The sequence below is a fragment of the Colletes gigas genome, unplaced genomic scaffold (assembly GCF_013123115.1).
Source record: "Colletes gigas isolate AHSC1104 unplaced genomic scaffold, ASM1312311v1 Colletes_gigas_Sc00011, whole genome shotgun sequence".
Classification (NCBI taxonomy): Eukaryota; Metazoa; Arthropoda; class Insecta; order Hymenoptera; family Colletidae; genus Colletes; species Colletes gigas.
This window is the reverse complement of record NW_025106640.1, coordinates 7221122-7235371: the sequence shown is the minus strand read 5'-3', so window position 1 is coordinate 7235371 and position 14250 is coordinate 7221122. Positions and strand designations below refer to the sequence as shown.

General features: G+C 42.0%; 1 protein-coding gene across 3 annotated transcripts in view; it reads left to right on the top strand.

Moving 5' to 3' along the window:
• The first annotated feature begins 1132 nt into the window (after positions 1-1132).
• LOC122398619 (protein FAM102A) overlaps positions 1133-14250 on the top strand; it is a 51781-nt gene continuing 38663 nt past the window's right edge. For all 3 annotated transcript variants that reach the window (XM_043398688.1, XM_043398687.1, XM_043398686.1), the window contains exons 1-2: positions 1133-1309; positions 6708-7439. In XM_043398688.1, coding sequence (XP_043254623.1) covers positions 7294-7439 — 146 coding nt within the window. In that variant the 5' untranslated portion in view covers positions 1133-1309; positions 6708-7293. The remainder of the gene's footprint in view (positions 1310-6707; positions 7440-14250) is intronic.

The window sequence follows — 14250 nt, the reverse complement described above, 5'->3', positions numbered from 1 at the left end:
GAGTATGATCGAACCTCGTGCAATCACCGGAGAATATGTTAATAATATGTGCTTCTAAGTCCGATCATAATCTAACCAAACCAAATCGTAGCCCACCGTCGCGACACGTTTTCATTTGGTTACTCTATTGAACATTTCGCGCGGTAAATTTTATAGTGTTTCTACTTCCGTTGCTAATTTATGATTTGTGTAAATCGGTGTAGCATGCTACTGGCCGTCGACATTAATTAGTCTGTAATTATGAACGTGACGTAAGTCATAAATATTTCGTTTCTAGATACTTGGGTTTTCGCATTGAAACGTGTTCCAGTTATGAAAAGAAATGTTTCATGTAATATATTTAACATGAAATATATATATTATTGTATAATTTTATGAATAACTATTACATTTAACACGTTAACGTTTGTCTAAATTGCAATGTGAAACGTATAAATATTCAGCATGTCGTTATTGTATACATCATTTTCGAATATTCAGAAGTCAAAGAAATATGTTCGAAGTGCCAATCATACGTTAACGAAGGCAATTATAAATTATAATATAATTTTAGTTTTTCCTTTTTCGGTGAAGACTCTAAAATACGAAGAATTCGTCATATTTCCGTAGTTGTCTAATAAATAAAAACAATTCCATGAAGTTATGGTTCATCATTTGGATAACAATAATTGGGTCTTTTACCCTACCAGATTCTAATGAGATAGTTCGTAAATGACAAATTTTAGTAATAGAATCGAAGGGTGGCCATCTTTGCAAAAAAAAAAATATAAAACACAGGACGCTGCAGTTACAGTTTCGTAGCTAAATACAGTAAATTCGATCCGACAAAAAAGCAGTGATCGATTTATATTTATTTCGTACGTTTTCTTTTTGAACAGCTACTGCTATTGGAAAAAACATCGTTATCGAAGAAACTATAGTCGTTTCATGCTAGTAACAATAAGCTCTAAAGTTTCTTGGGAACGACGTAACAACGACCAATCAGAGAACGCATCTCGTTCATTGCGCGCCAATCTTGGAACCAATAAAATGGTGGCTGAAACGCAGCCTGTGCAGAACTGTCGACAGGTGGCGTAGCGACGCTGAACAGCAAGCTGCTATCAAGACGCGTCAGTTCACAGACGACCTCCGTTCCGTCGAATGTGAGCGGAAGTTTTTTTTGTCCGTAGAAAATTTTCGGGTTCTCGCATCGGATATACACGTCGTTGAGATTCGCGATTTCCGAAGGGCGAGCTGGTGATCATGAAAAGTGTGAGAATGTGCGAGGTCGGCTAGCATCGGCGGGAAATTAAGAACAAGTCGTAAACGAGTGAGTACAATTCACCGAGAATTCACGACTTTTTTCCCTTTGCTTCTTTTTCGGAGGCGGGCGTCGCGTGTCGTCATTGATAATCTCGCGATCGTATCCGTGATCACGTCGAGATCGAGGACCGCCTTGTCCCTCCCGTTTCCCTCGTGAAATCTGACAGATTCGATAGCCACGGACTCGTCCACTAGCTCGAAACGTCAACCGAGAGACGAGACGAGAGGTTATAAAGTCAAAGGCGGAAATTGTCCTGCACCTGCCATTACGAGACGATAGTTTTGTATTTCCTCGAAGCATCGAATCGCTGACTCTCGAAGCGTTCCTCGTCTCTCGGCGTGTCTCGTGTTCCGCGTAGTGTGCCTCGGGACCAGTGCGCGATCGTTCAAAAGAGTATCGTGACTTTACGACGCGCTCCTTCGAGTGCTCTGTTTGCATATAGTTTTAGAAAGCAACAAAAAAAAAAAAGTTGCGGTGCACGTAAACTGACAACAAATACGTGATGCAGCGATCGTTGCGTTTCAGTCGTCGTTGATAAGGTTGCATTGCTCGAGGGGAGGAGTTGCAACGAGTGTCGTTGCGGAATTTTTATCGATGAGCCCGAAAATTGCTGTCCCCGAAACTGTCATAGCAATGGATGGAACCGGTGAAAACGATATATCGCGCGGTTCATCCTCGTGTAATTTTATCTTCAAAGAAGCTCAATGTCAGTTCGAAAATGTCATCGCGATTATTCACGCGTCATTTCTAGCCGACCACGTTCCTTGTTGGTCTAGGCCCGAAATAAATAACAGACGGTTTTTGAACGTCGCGGACGATCGTCGTTCCGCGACAGGAATACGTATGCACGTTAAACCTATTCACAAAATGAATCGAATTCTTATTTATCAGCAGAGTTACGATAATGTTGAAAAACTTTTGCCTCTTCGATCCTTCGTATGTAAGTTCGTTTCATTTTTATTTCTCATAGTTACCATAACCTTTGTATGTATTTCACGTCTCATAAGGCATATACAGAGTGCTTATCGTAACGATATTAAATAAAATAACTCCGAGAGAAGTTACGGTGGAGATTAATAAATTTTTAACCGTCAACAAGTTGCCATAAAAATTATTCATTATTTTTGTTTTTAGAGGTTAGAAACGATTGTCGACCACCCTGTACCAGCGAAGCACAGCACAGACACGTGATAGGTGGTTTATTCAAATGAAATGCATCGATGGAAATGCGCGCATTTACGTCGTTAACATACTTGTTTGTACCCTTCCTTGCTTTTAATTAAAATCGTGTCGAAGACAGTGTAACCCCTTGAATGTTTCTATGTTGAGTGCGTTCGTTGCAATGTTCTCGGAAGTTGAAAAATTGTAGCCTGAAAAACAGTGCCTGTAAAAAGTTGAGAAATTCATCGATTCGTTCGTAAGCCGTTGTTTTGCACCTTCCATTCGCGTAATTGCGAAGCATTACCCTCCGTGTCTTCGATAAAACGTCTATGGACAACCGAGTTCGTTTAACTCTACTGGGATCGACCTCTAGTTTATACAGGGTGCTCGATCAACAACGATGCATCGAGCCATTTTTTTTTTACCATATTCTTTTACGTTTTTTTCGTAGCAGAAGTAACTCGTTCGTTCTTTCGTGTCTAATAATAAGAAACAGTTCATAGGATTTAGTATCTAATTGAATCTCGTTGATCGTTAGAGTTTCTGTCTTTGAAAGGTCGTGCGTTGATCTCTGACATGACTTACGTTCGCGATTTATCGCGAGATATTAATTTTTTAAACTTTCCTAGGAAACGAAATAAACGATTCCATGCGAAGGAAGGTGTATGCATATTATTTTAAAGACTTATTTATTATTTGTAATGGTAGTTAATCTTGAATGCTGTCGATTTGTTTAACAGTGCGTAACTGGTCTTGGGGTTAGATAAACGAAAAGTAAATATTTTATGTTATCAGCACGATCATGTCCACGTGCCGTAACGAGTGTGCAATGTTTGTAAACAACTTCATTAGATATTTTATCGATATACGAAAATAATTATAAAAAAAAAAATGTAAAACGTGATACGTTATTTAAAAAATGATAGAATTTTCGCCCGTCTTTGAACATTTTTAGCTTCGTTCGATTGGCGTAAAATTTTCAGAACGATTCAGAACAAATTAATGGCGCGAGTAAACTCCGACGATGCATTCTAAGAAGCTGCATCGAACAATAGGTAACGAAGATGACGACGTTTTGTTATCACCGTCAATTAATACAGTTAACGAAGACTCAATTATTCCTTCGATCTTATCTGCGTGACTCGTCGATAGGCGATTTCGATTATCTCGATCCCGACGATCGAAACTTTAGTCACTCGGAACGCTAACCTGGAAATTTATTGTACACGAAGTAGCGATAAGAGATTGGCAATTATTAAAAGCGCAGACCCAATCTCGGTAGGCGAGCATAAAAAATGGAATAATTAAAAGTAAACTAGATACGTTCTGTTGACGCGACAAAATGTTTGCTCGTAATTATTGCATTTTTTTAAATCCCCGGGGACTGGCCCGCGGAAGGCAACCTGCAACGAATCATTTTCAAACAATCTCGCTACTGTAAACACTTATCTTATCGTTTTAAATTACAAACTTCCCCCTCCACTCGCCGTGTCTAGTATAAATATCCTAAACGTTGCTTATACCCGTCAGTCCAATTTTCTATTCCGGGGAGAAAAACCGTGCTTGTTTCGTGTTTCGTGTTTCGCGTTTTTAAAGCGCTCAAGGCTGGCCGTTTGTTTGCGCGTCGGCTTAATTTCGGTGAATCGCGTTAAATTTGCTCGTCGCAGTCTGCTCTCGTTTCGCGCACGAGGAACACGGAAAGCGTCGAGTCGAACGCAGCTGCCTTTCCGCTTCCATTCGACTTTCAACGCGCGTAAGTTTCACCACGACACATCGATAACGTTATCAGAAACAAATTACCGTATGCTCGCACTTTTCTCCGAGTTTTATGCAACGTCCGGTTTACTGAACTTACCGATAATCTCTCGTTATCGGGCCTCTTAATTTTTATATCAAATCAAATTTAATTTATACGCGTTCGACGTACGTTGTCATTGTTTCCGTCGCGAAAGAAACAAGTTTGTGCAATGAAATTATTGTCTGGCTTGTAGCAAGATTGGAAACAGGTGTGACAATGTTGATAACAATCGCAGGAAATTTCATACAGATAATAGACGATAGTTCATTGTGAAATATTTTATCGTCGTCTTGAAATTTAATTCTCGTTTCACCGTCGTAAGAATTTTGACCATCTCTGCCTAAATATGCATACAATCGAGGACAGGAGCGGAAATAATTATTATACAAATTTAAATAAGAAACGAGGCAGTTTGAACCGTGAATATTATTTATTGACCTTATGAATTGATCAATTATTTTTGTTAGAACTTGTACGGCAACCTGTGGGAAAAATTTTAATGGGTGATTCTAGAGGCCAAAATAGGACAAAAACCAAGAATATCAATTTGTTGATTGAAATTTTTCGGCGAAATTGAAAAGATTCAAATCATTCTGGAAAAAATATTTTCGGCTGCTGGGGTCGATTACAATCATTTTTGGTCATTAAACATACCTCCGAAATCCTACCCACTTTTGAGAAAAAAATTCAATAAGTGGAGAAATTTTTCGGGAAAATTAAAAAGTTTCAGATCATTCTGGAAAAAATATTTTTAGTTGCGGGGGTCCATTACAATCATTTTTGGTGAATAGGCATACCCTCGAATTCCTACCCACTATCGAGAAAAAAATTCGAGGTGTGAAATTTTTCGACAAAATTAAAAAATTTCAAATCGTTCCAAAAAAATTATTGTTGGTAGCAGGGGTCAATTACAAGCATTTTTGGTCAACAGGCATACCCCCGAAATCCTGCGCATTTTCGAGAAAAAAATTCAGTACTGTTGGAACTTTAGATGTTAATAACTTTTTAACTAAGCCTCGATCAACAAACTGGTATTCTTGATTTCCGTATTATTTTGGCCTCCAGAATCTCGCGTTAAAATTTTTCCCAGGGTTGTCGTGTAATACAAGGTGTAAAATCGAAGGCGGCGGGACGCTAGAGTCGCGAACTGTCCATAGAAGCGCTAGACTATCAGACTTTTGATTTTACACCGTGTACAGCGTGTAGTAGACGGAGCATTTTGTGTCAATGATCGTGCGATTCATGAAAGAGTAGTAGAGGGCTGTTAATAATTCGTTCACCGAGTGCAACGCGCTTCTAGAGTCACCGTATTCGATGGCTACGGTCACCTACTTTACGGCTGGAAACACGACACCAGGAAGACCGCGATCGTTTTCGCTTTGCTCGCATTTCCAGCCGCAATTAGCGTTTCCAAAACAATTGACGTTCGCGCCGTTCACTCTCTCCCGGCTGCAGTTCTAACGCAACTTTCAAAGTCGCGTGACGACCGGTGGAATTCACTGCGCGGCTATAAAGGATTGTTTTGACACCAAAGACACGGAAATTGGGTTCACCGGGGTGGAATGGAACTTTGCAAGAATCGTCACAGTTATGGAAGTTATTAAAATCACGATATACCATTTGACATATTTACGCTTGAATATCATTGTTTTTACATCATATTTTTATTTAATATCGCGTCACGTTAATAGCTATTGCTACTTAATAAATAATAGCCTGCGGATGTTTATGAGAAAAAATATATTAAATATGCAGAATATTATCTAACCTATTTATAGTATAATTCCAAAATATTATTTTTAATTTTTTAAATTACTGAAACGGTGAAAAGCTCCTCTTAATAGTGCCATCTGCAACGATGGACAAAACATAGTACCCGTGGTTTTATTCGCTTCCGTTTCCCATAACTCTTTCGTTTTCCCTTCCCGTTTACGCTTAAGAGCATTATGACGCGACCGTCTTATTTTTAAGTCAGAGTTAGGCCCGCTGGTTCAGATTTACGTTCGGAAACAGCTGTTGCCGGGAGCGTCGTTGCTTCACGGTGGCATAATCGATCGTGAAAATGTTGGAACGGAATCGGCGATCGTTTAAAAATGTTGGAGACGCGTGATCGATGCAGATTGTAAATACCGCCGGTCACGTACTGGTGGGAACGAATGGGTTTGCCGATGTAAAAATCAAAGTTCGGTCCGTTCGGGCGAATGGTGAAACGAAACGGTAACCCGATAGGCGACCATCTGTTACGAGAGCCTAGCCAGATGGGGACCAGAAACAGTATATCGTTCTCGATCGTCTCGCTTTTTCTGCAGCTCTCATGAAAGTTTCCAGAACTCGCGCGCCGCGGCCTATATTACATAGACGGTTTCTCAAAGACGTAAACACGCGTTACGTGAAACGTTCGAGGCTCGCCAGTTTTTGTTACTGAAACGCCTCTTTAATTTCCAGTTCTCGACGGCGAGGATGGCGTGCAAAAGTAATTGCTGCTTTTGATCGCTGGGGACAGAGAGAGGATCGCGGAAGACACCATCACGTCCGTGCTGCGAGTAGTGGAACGATGTCGGCGAGGCTTCGGACGAGATCTGTTCTGCGGGCTTCAAAGCGTTCGACTTCGTAGCTGGATCGACGATTTTACGGGAGACAGGTCCGAAGAAACTCAGCGTTAAAGGATCGACGACTTTGGGAACCCAGGACCACCGTTCCTGGACCGACAGAGAACAGAAGAGACGAGAAACGAAGAAACCGACGTTCGTTGGAATTGCCTTAAGTAAATATAGAAACTCGAAAGCAGAGTATTTTGATAAACGTTTGGTGGGACGATTCGTCGCAAGAGTCGGCGTTGATGGTCGGATTAGACGCGGAATCCTCGCTGTTTGGCGCGCGTCGAAGGAGCTTTCTCGATCGAAGCTGGAGGTGAACCGTGATAACCGGGCGTTCTCGAGTCCTTTTTTCCCCCCCCGTTCGGAGTTAGCTTGTTGTGCCCCCCGCGAGCGTGTGAAACGCGATCAAAGTGAAGTGTCCCGGTCTCGGTGAGATGGCCTTCATGATGAAGAAGAAGAAGTACAAATTCTCGGTGGTGGTGGACCTGGAGGAGCTCACCGCGGTACCGTTCGTCAACGCGGTTCTGTTCGCGAAGCTACGGCTCCTCGACGGCGGTTCCTTCGTCGATCATTCAACGAGGTAAGCCTCTTTGGCTTTACGTAACCCTTCGATAATTACTTGAAAGAGTCGTCGTCGATTTCAACGACCTTGACACGTTTTATCAAGGTCGTGATTGTAAACAACTTTCGCCCCCCGTGCATGTTATATCCCCGGTTACGGTTCTTCGGAACAGATATTACTTTACAGAGGGAATGACCCCTTAAGAGTTACGATCGCAGACGAACGATATTTTGTCCAAGGGGGTCCCACCCGAACTCGAACTCGAACTCGTCCTTGGGCTTGGACAATACTTTCCCGGCGCTGTTCTCGAGGCATTGGTTTCTTTGTTCCCGGAGACGCGTATTCGTGGAACGAGAGTTCCGTTGGCGAACCACGAACACGAGTATATTTAGCACCGTGAATTTTTTAATTCGCATTAATGACGATCGCGTGTCTATACGCCCCTGCGGCTCGTTAGAGTTACCTTTTAAATCGCACACGGTGTACGACGTACCATCCGCTTCGATATGCCCGATACAGGACGTTCGTATTCACGAGAACGAAAGTTTCCCCGATCGTTCATTTTTCTGCGTTTAATTTCATTTTTAGAAAGTTCCTTTATCCGTCGACGCTCTCGAGCGTTTTGGTCCCGTTTTCTATTTAAAAATAAGTTTGCAGATCTATACAGCGCGGGGTGGTTAATGCGACTTAAAGCAATTGACCTCGATAAGAAAGTACCTCTGTATAATTTAACGACACCATCTTGAATCTCTTAAGAACGCGATCATAGCGTACTCGACCCTCTCGTAACACGGATATCCATACAGACTTAATAAACTTGTACAACTTTTGTATCGCGCGTACAAGCTCGTACGATCTTGATTCTTGTAAATTTCTGAATAACGTTACCGACGTTACGAACGCTACAAAAAAGCAAGCACTTCTTTTGTACGTTTTCAGCAGGGTTTCCCGTTGCTTGTAACTTTCAAATGCTTGGTATACCCGCGGAATGAGCATTAAGCGGTTAAGCGCGCAGCGGTTTACGACACTCGATGTTATAAACGTCGGATCCGTGTTTAGTACAAAGAACGATAGAAGCGTACGTTGAATTATTAAGCTCCTGTTGAAAGTACGTCCCAGAAAGTGCATGGGAAGCTCGTTTAAACTTGGATTTTACGTCGGTCGGGATCGCCCGTGAATGAAACATGCGCGGTCGACGAAAATTAATTGTTCCTAGCAAGCAGATATCGTGAAAGCCCGTAACGAGGTCCCGCGGACTCGCGACTCTTATATTTCCAGCTACAAAATACTGTTTTCAAGGCCAGTGGAGTGGCTCATGCTACTCTTTCGGTGGAGTGAAAGTGTCGATTCAGATTCGCCGTTTCAGCATCGATATAGTCGGCTACGTGTTCCCCAGTATTCGAACATTAGTCATGGAATGAATTCTCCCAGTAACAAATTTGTGTACGTCCAGAAATCATTAGAAAGCGAAACAAGGACGATTTTTTTTTGTATAATCTGTGAAAATTTTGGTGTATTTATTATTGACAGTAACTGTAATTATAAAAAATATTTTTTAGCATCGTGTGAATCGTGTATTTAGAATTTAGTACCGTTGGTTCCCAGGGACCGGCGCCACCTAAACGTAACAAATATGGCGTCGGTTCCTCGGAACCGGCATCGCGTTTTGACGTATTAATGCTCTGCTGTCGGTCAGTACCGTTGTCGATGAATCGTGGTTGGTGAAATCTGTGTCGGTCGTTTCAATGGGACCCGTCGTTAAAGGGTCAACACGTATACACGGTGTCTGGATAGTTTTTGCTCGCGACTGTACTTACGTATTCGATTCGCGGAGCGCGCTCGACTCGTGCACGCGCTATAAACGCACGTGTCGCGTGCCAACCGCAAACGTTCGAGCGTATATATTTTCCCCCCTCGTTCGTGGGAACGCCATTTCCCGGAAATTCTCTAATATTCTCAGAAGCAAAGCGTCATCGCGAAAGCAATCGAAATCTTCCGTCACCCCGGTTGTCGTCCCGGCGACGGTAATAAATTTCTAGCTGGCGAAAAGCTCGAGCTTTTCCACGAAATCTCTACGTTTCGTATTTCGTTCCCGTTCGATGGAAAACTATTTCAAATCGTTTCGCGGAATCGATAATGTTTCTCGCTATAATAATAATAGTACATTCTTATTACCACGCGCAGAGTTAATATTTTCTTTTAATTTTAATTAATTGCCAGTGTATGTTAACTTAAGTGGTACTCGTGTTTATTTACGATAAAAAATAAAACAAATGCAAAGCGTCGCAGACCAGCGCAAAGTCTATTTGCGTTACAAATATAAGCGCGCTTCAGGGTTAAATAGATCGATTGTTCTGGCCATCCTTGCGTATGAAAGTATCAGAAGTAGAAGTATTGTTCTCCGGGCTCGTACGCGGAAAAAAACAACGTGTCGTCGAACAATCCAACGATTAACCAACTGTTGCTCTTCAACACACCTAACCAGATGCCAATGCGTAGTTACAGGTACGTCAAGTTGGAAATTTATCGACACCTTTATGCCCTTGACTCCTTCGAAAATGATTGATCGTCTATGCGCCTGAATTTAGCCTTTCAATTTTCATTCTCGCTTCCGCCAAGAACCTTTTAAAATATGACGCGTCGCTTCAGAGCTGAACAAGTTCCGCCATTCTTTTCATTTTTGAAAGTTAAGTAAAAAGGTATCGCTTTGCTATTTTTAAATTAATATCAATATTTATCGATGTTTTATTGGAGGATCTTAACGCTTCGTAATCGTATGCAATCGATTGCATTCTGTCTTTCGCGGTCGATCGATATCCAGCAGCGATGTATCGCGAGGTGCACGAGTCGTCCGGTATTTGCATCGGGCTGCGTTACGTACGATATCGTGCTTCCTTCAACGAACAGAATATAACGTTCCCGCACGTGTGCGAGTTGCACGCGACATAAATTCCGACCGCGGATCGTAAACCATTTCGATCATGGCGCGTTCGACCGGACGTGTCTCGGTTAAAGGAGATAGCCTTTTACTTTTATTTATTCATTTTAGCGGGGCAACCCTGTAGAACAGTGTAGCACACTATACCGCAATCAATAATAGATGCGAACGGGTTCGTCGACCCGATAAAAGTGTCTCGAAAGTACGGAGTACAATTTGTTTCTTCGACGACATAATTAGATTCTAAATCGTACGTCGTAGGTATAGTCGCGACGACCATTTTGCATTTTAACGTTTCTTCTTGTTCGTGATTATTTGATATTTTTAATTGCACGGTGGAGCTCGGTTTCGAGTTTATCTGAAATCCTTTGGCACGGGATTAAATGGGCGCGGGACGTCCGTCCCGTGGGAAGAAGAAAATCAGCGAGGGAAATGAGTCACGTACGCGGTATATTGTTCTCTCGTAAAAGTGCTCGGACCATCTTCCCCGTCGTTTCCTTCGCCGTTGGTAAGGGAATACCCCGAAAGCTCTCTGGACCGTTGCCAAAGCGAACGGAGGTCCCCGATAGCCAGCGGGCTTCGTGATTTTATTATTTCGCGAAACTTCTCGATTTACACTACGATAAGTGATACGAGTACCGACGTCCCAACTGGGAGAATGCAAAATCAGAGACGTGCTTCTTCGCGAGAAATATCCGTCGTTGGGACAGAATTATATAACTACGAGGTGCGTCCAAAAAATTCCTACACACGCATTGTACGTCGTTCTTTTCACCGACTGTACGATAAAAATCGACCGTTAGTCCACTGTATTAGGTCAAATATTCGAATGGTAAAGTCGGCCCTACTTCCAATCGGAAGAACGCGTGGTGGTGTCGCTAGCGTCGCTCCGCCGATCGTAACCGTGCGTGCGCCGAGACCTCGCGACATCTTTTTTTGTTTCGCGTTGCAGGAGAGGACGGGTCGTCCCGGCGTTGCAGTAAAAACCTAATGTACACCGCAACTTTGATGAACGATAGATAGGAACGTGCGCGGGTGGAATCGTCCTGTTATCGAGCGTCTCGCGAACTACGCCCTTTATGTACAGCCGTCGACGAAACGAAAGCTTCCGCCCCTAGGCGCCTAATTACACTGGTCCGACCGCTAGCTTTTTCGACCGATAACTTTAATCACAAGCCTGCCAACCGGTCAACGCATAATTAGTTGCTTCCTGGTCGCTTGGTACACGCGTACGATATTCCTTTGCGTTCCTGTCGTCCAAATAAACGATTCTTATACCTTGACCCCTCGACGCACGGTAATAGATTTTTAGGTTAAGATTCGTCCACTCGAAAGAAATTATTTAAAGAACATACCAATGCTCTCTGTGATGTTTTAAGTATTTATTTTGGACGTAATATATTTCATATTGAAATTTAATTCGACCGACCACATTTTTGCAATAATTGCAAAGCGACTTTCATTAACGTTTCGCTCCTAACCTAGAATTCGTAACCTGATTTTTTAAAGAGACATCGCGAGCAAAAGTTTGCCCACGATTGAATTTGTGCTCGTTATTCGCGAGCAGAATTTGCCCAACTACGGCCATGGGAAGTTTCCACGAGAGTTTCCCGCGTCGACGAGGTACGACCTTCGAGGGAAGGACCTTCAATGGCGGGGCAACTGGGTTACAAGGAAACAAGGCCGGGATATTGGAGTTGCGAAGGGACAATCGGATCACGGTGATTGCTTCGTCGTATGAAAATGGAAAAAAACAAGGTAGATAGAAAAGAGAACGAGAGACTATGGGGTTATATTGCGTAATGTCTCTTTTCGCGAATCGAACGAGGCGAAACTCTTGTTTTCATTTATCCCGCCGTAATGGAATATTGTTTTGTAACCCGAGGCAGACGGCCCGTGTCCGAACGAACGATTATCGCCCCTTTTTACGCGTTTAATAATATAGAAAATAACATTATTATTATACAGGGTGTTTGGCCACAACTGGGAAAAATTTTAATGGAAGATTTCTGGCCATACACTAGGTTAGAAATTTTAGGTTAGAAATTTTTTTTCTCGAAACTGCGTAGGATTTCGGGGGTATGTGTATCGACCAACAATGATTGTAATAGCCCTCTTTAATTAAAAATAATTTTTTTAGAGCGATTTCAAATTTTTTTTTTCGTCGTGAAATTTCACACCTTCTCGAATTTTTTTCTAGAAAATAAGTAGGATTTTGGGGGTATGTGTATTAATCAAAAATGATTGTAATTGACTGTTCTAATTCAAAATAATTTTTTTAGAACGATATCATATTTTTTTTTTCGCCGTAAAATTTCACATCTTCTCGAATTTTTTTCTAGAAAGTAGGTAGGATTTTGGGGGTATGTGTATTGACTAAAAATAATTGCAATCGACCGTTCTAACTAAAAATAATTTTTTTAGAACGATTTGAAATTTTCGTTTTCGTCGTAAAATTTCACACCTTCTCGAATTTTTTTCTAGAAAGTGGGTAGGATTTCGGGGGTATGCCTATTCACCAAAAATGATTGTAATTGGCGGCTCTAACTAAAAATAATTTTTTTAGAACGATTTGAAATTTTTCTTTTCGCTGAAAAATTTGGGTACCTTCTGAATTTTTTTCTTGAAAATGCGTAGGATTTCGAGGGTATGTGTATTAACAAAAAATGATTGTAATTGATCGTTCTAACTAAAAATAATTTTTTTAGAACGATTTGAAATTTCTTTTTTCACCGCAAAATTTGGGCATCTCCTGAATTTTTTTCTCAAAAATGCGTAGGATTTCGGGGGTATGTGTATTGACCAAAAATTACTATAATTGACCACTCTACCTAAAAATAATTTTTTTAGAACGGTTTGAAATTTTGTAATTTCGTCGAAAAGTTTGTCCCATTAAAATTTTGCTCCGTGATGCCGAACACCCTGTATATTGTGCAACGTCAACGGACCCGAAGGCTGGCTTCGTAACTTGACATTAATACGACGCGATTCCGCGCTCATGACATAAAATCGTATGCTAATTGCTTTCGAATCGACGATACAGTATCGAAGGAGAAATCGATGTTGCCCGCGCGGAAATTAGCAGAGGCAATAATGCGATTAAGAGGATCGCGTGTGTCGTAACTAGATTTATAACCACGACATCGAAACGTCAGTGTTTCTCAGACGCTCGTAATTATCAGCGAAAAGGTCGCGCTGGAAAATTTCCCCTTTTTTAGGATAAAATTAATTGGTTCGTTTCTTTGGTGGATCGGTAGTCTCGGCGAATGACCGAAACTCCGAGAGTCGAGGGGTTTTCGTGGCGGAAAAAGTTAAATAAAAAAGTCGATGAATAAAAGATCCGATGGGTACGGGTGAAAGCGAAGAAGAATGAGAGATTACGGGAGTTCGAGGTGGGCGGGAGTTGTAATATCGGGAAGAAAGATGGGAAAATGAGGCTTGGAATTTCGAAGTATGGCGGAGTGGAGTTGGAATAGATAACTGTGAACGAGTAGGATGAGAGTTAGCCGGAGAGATATGAAAGATTGGCGCGGATAAGATTGGCGAGCCAAGGAGGGACGGAACCGGTGTTAAGAGTTTCATAGACGAGGCAGTAAAGATGGAAGATCCGTTTCTGCTTAGCGTCGAGCCCCCCCCCCGAGCCAGACTTTTCAAAGACGTGATCGAATTTACGATCATTGTGCAGAGACGCGGGGACGAGAGTTTTACGACGCGAGGGGGCGAAAGACAAGGGCCATAGTACAAAAGGAATTTAGGAACGGGTAGAGAATAATGTTGCGTATATTATGCACGATTAACGCGTGGACGTTGAATAATACGAGCCCCGAGGACGGAGCAACGAGGTCGTAAAAACTAGATAATCGTGGATCGCGAACGTCGATGAAAATAACG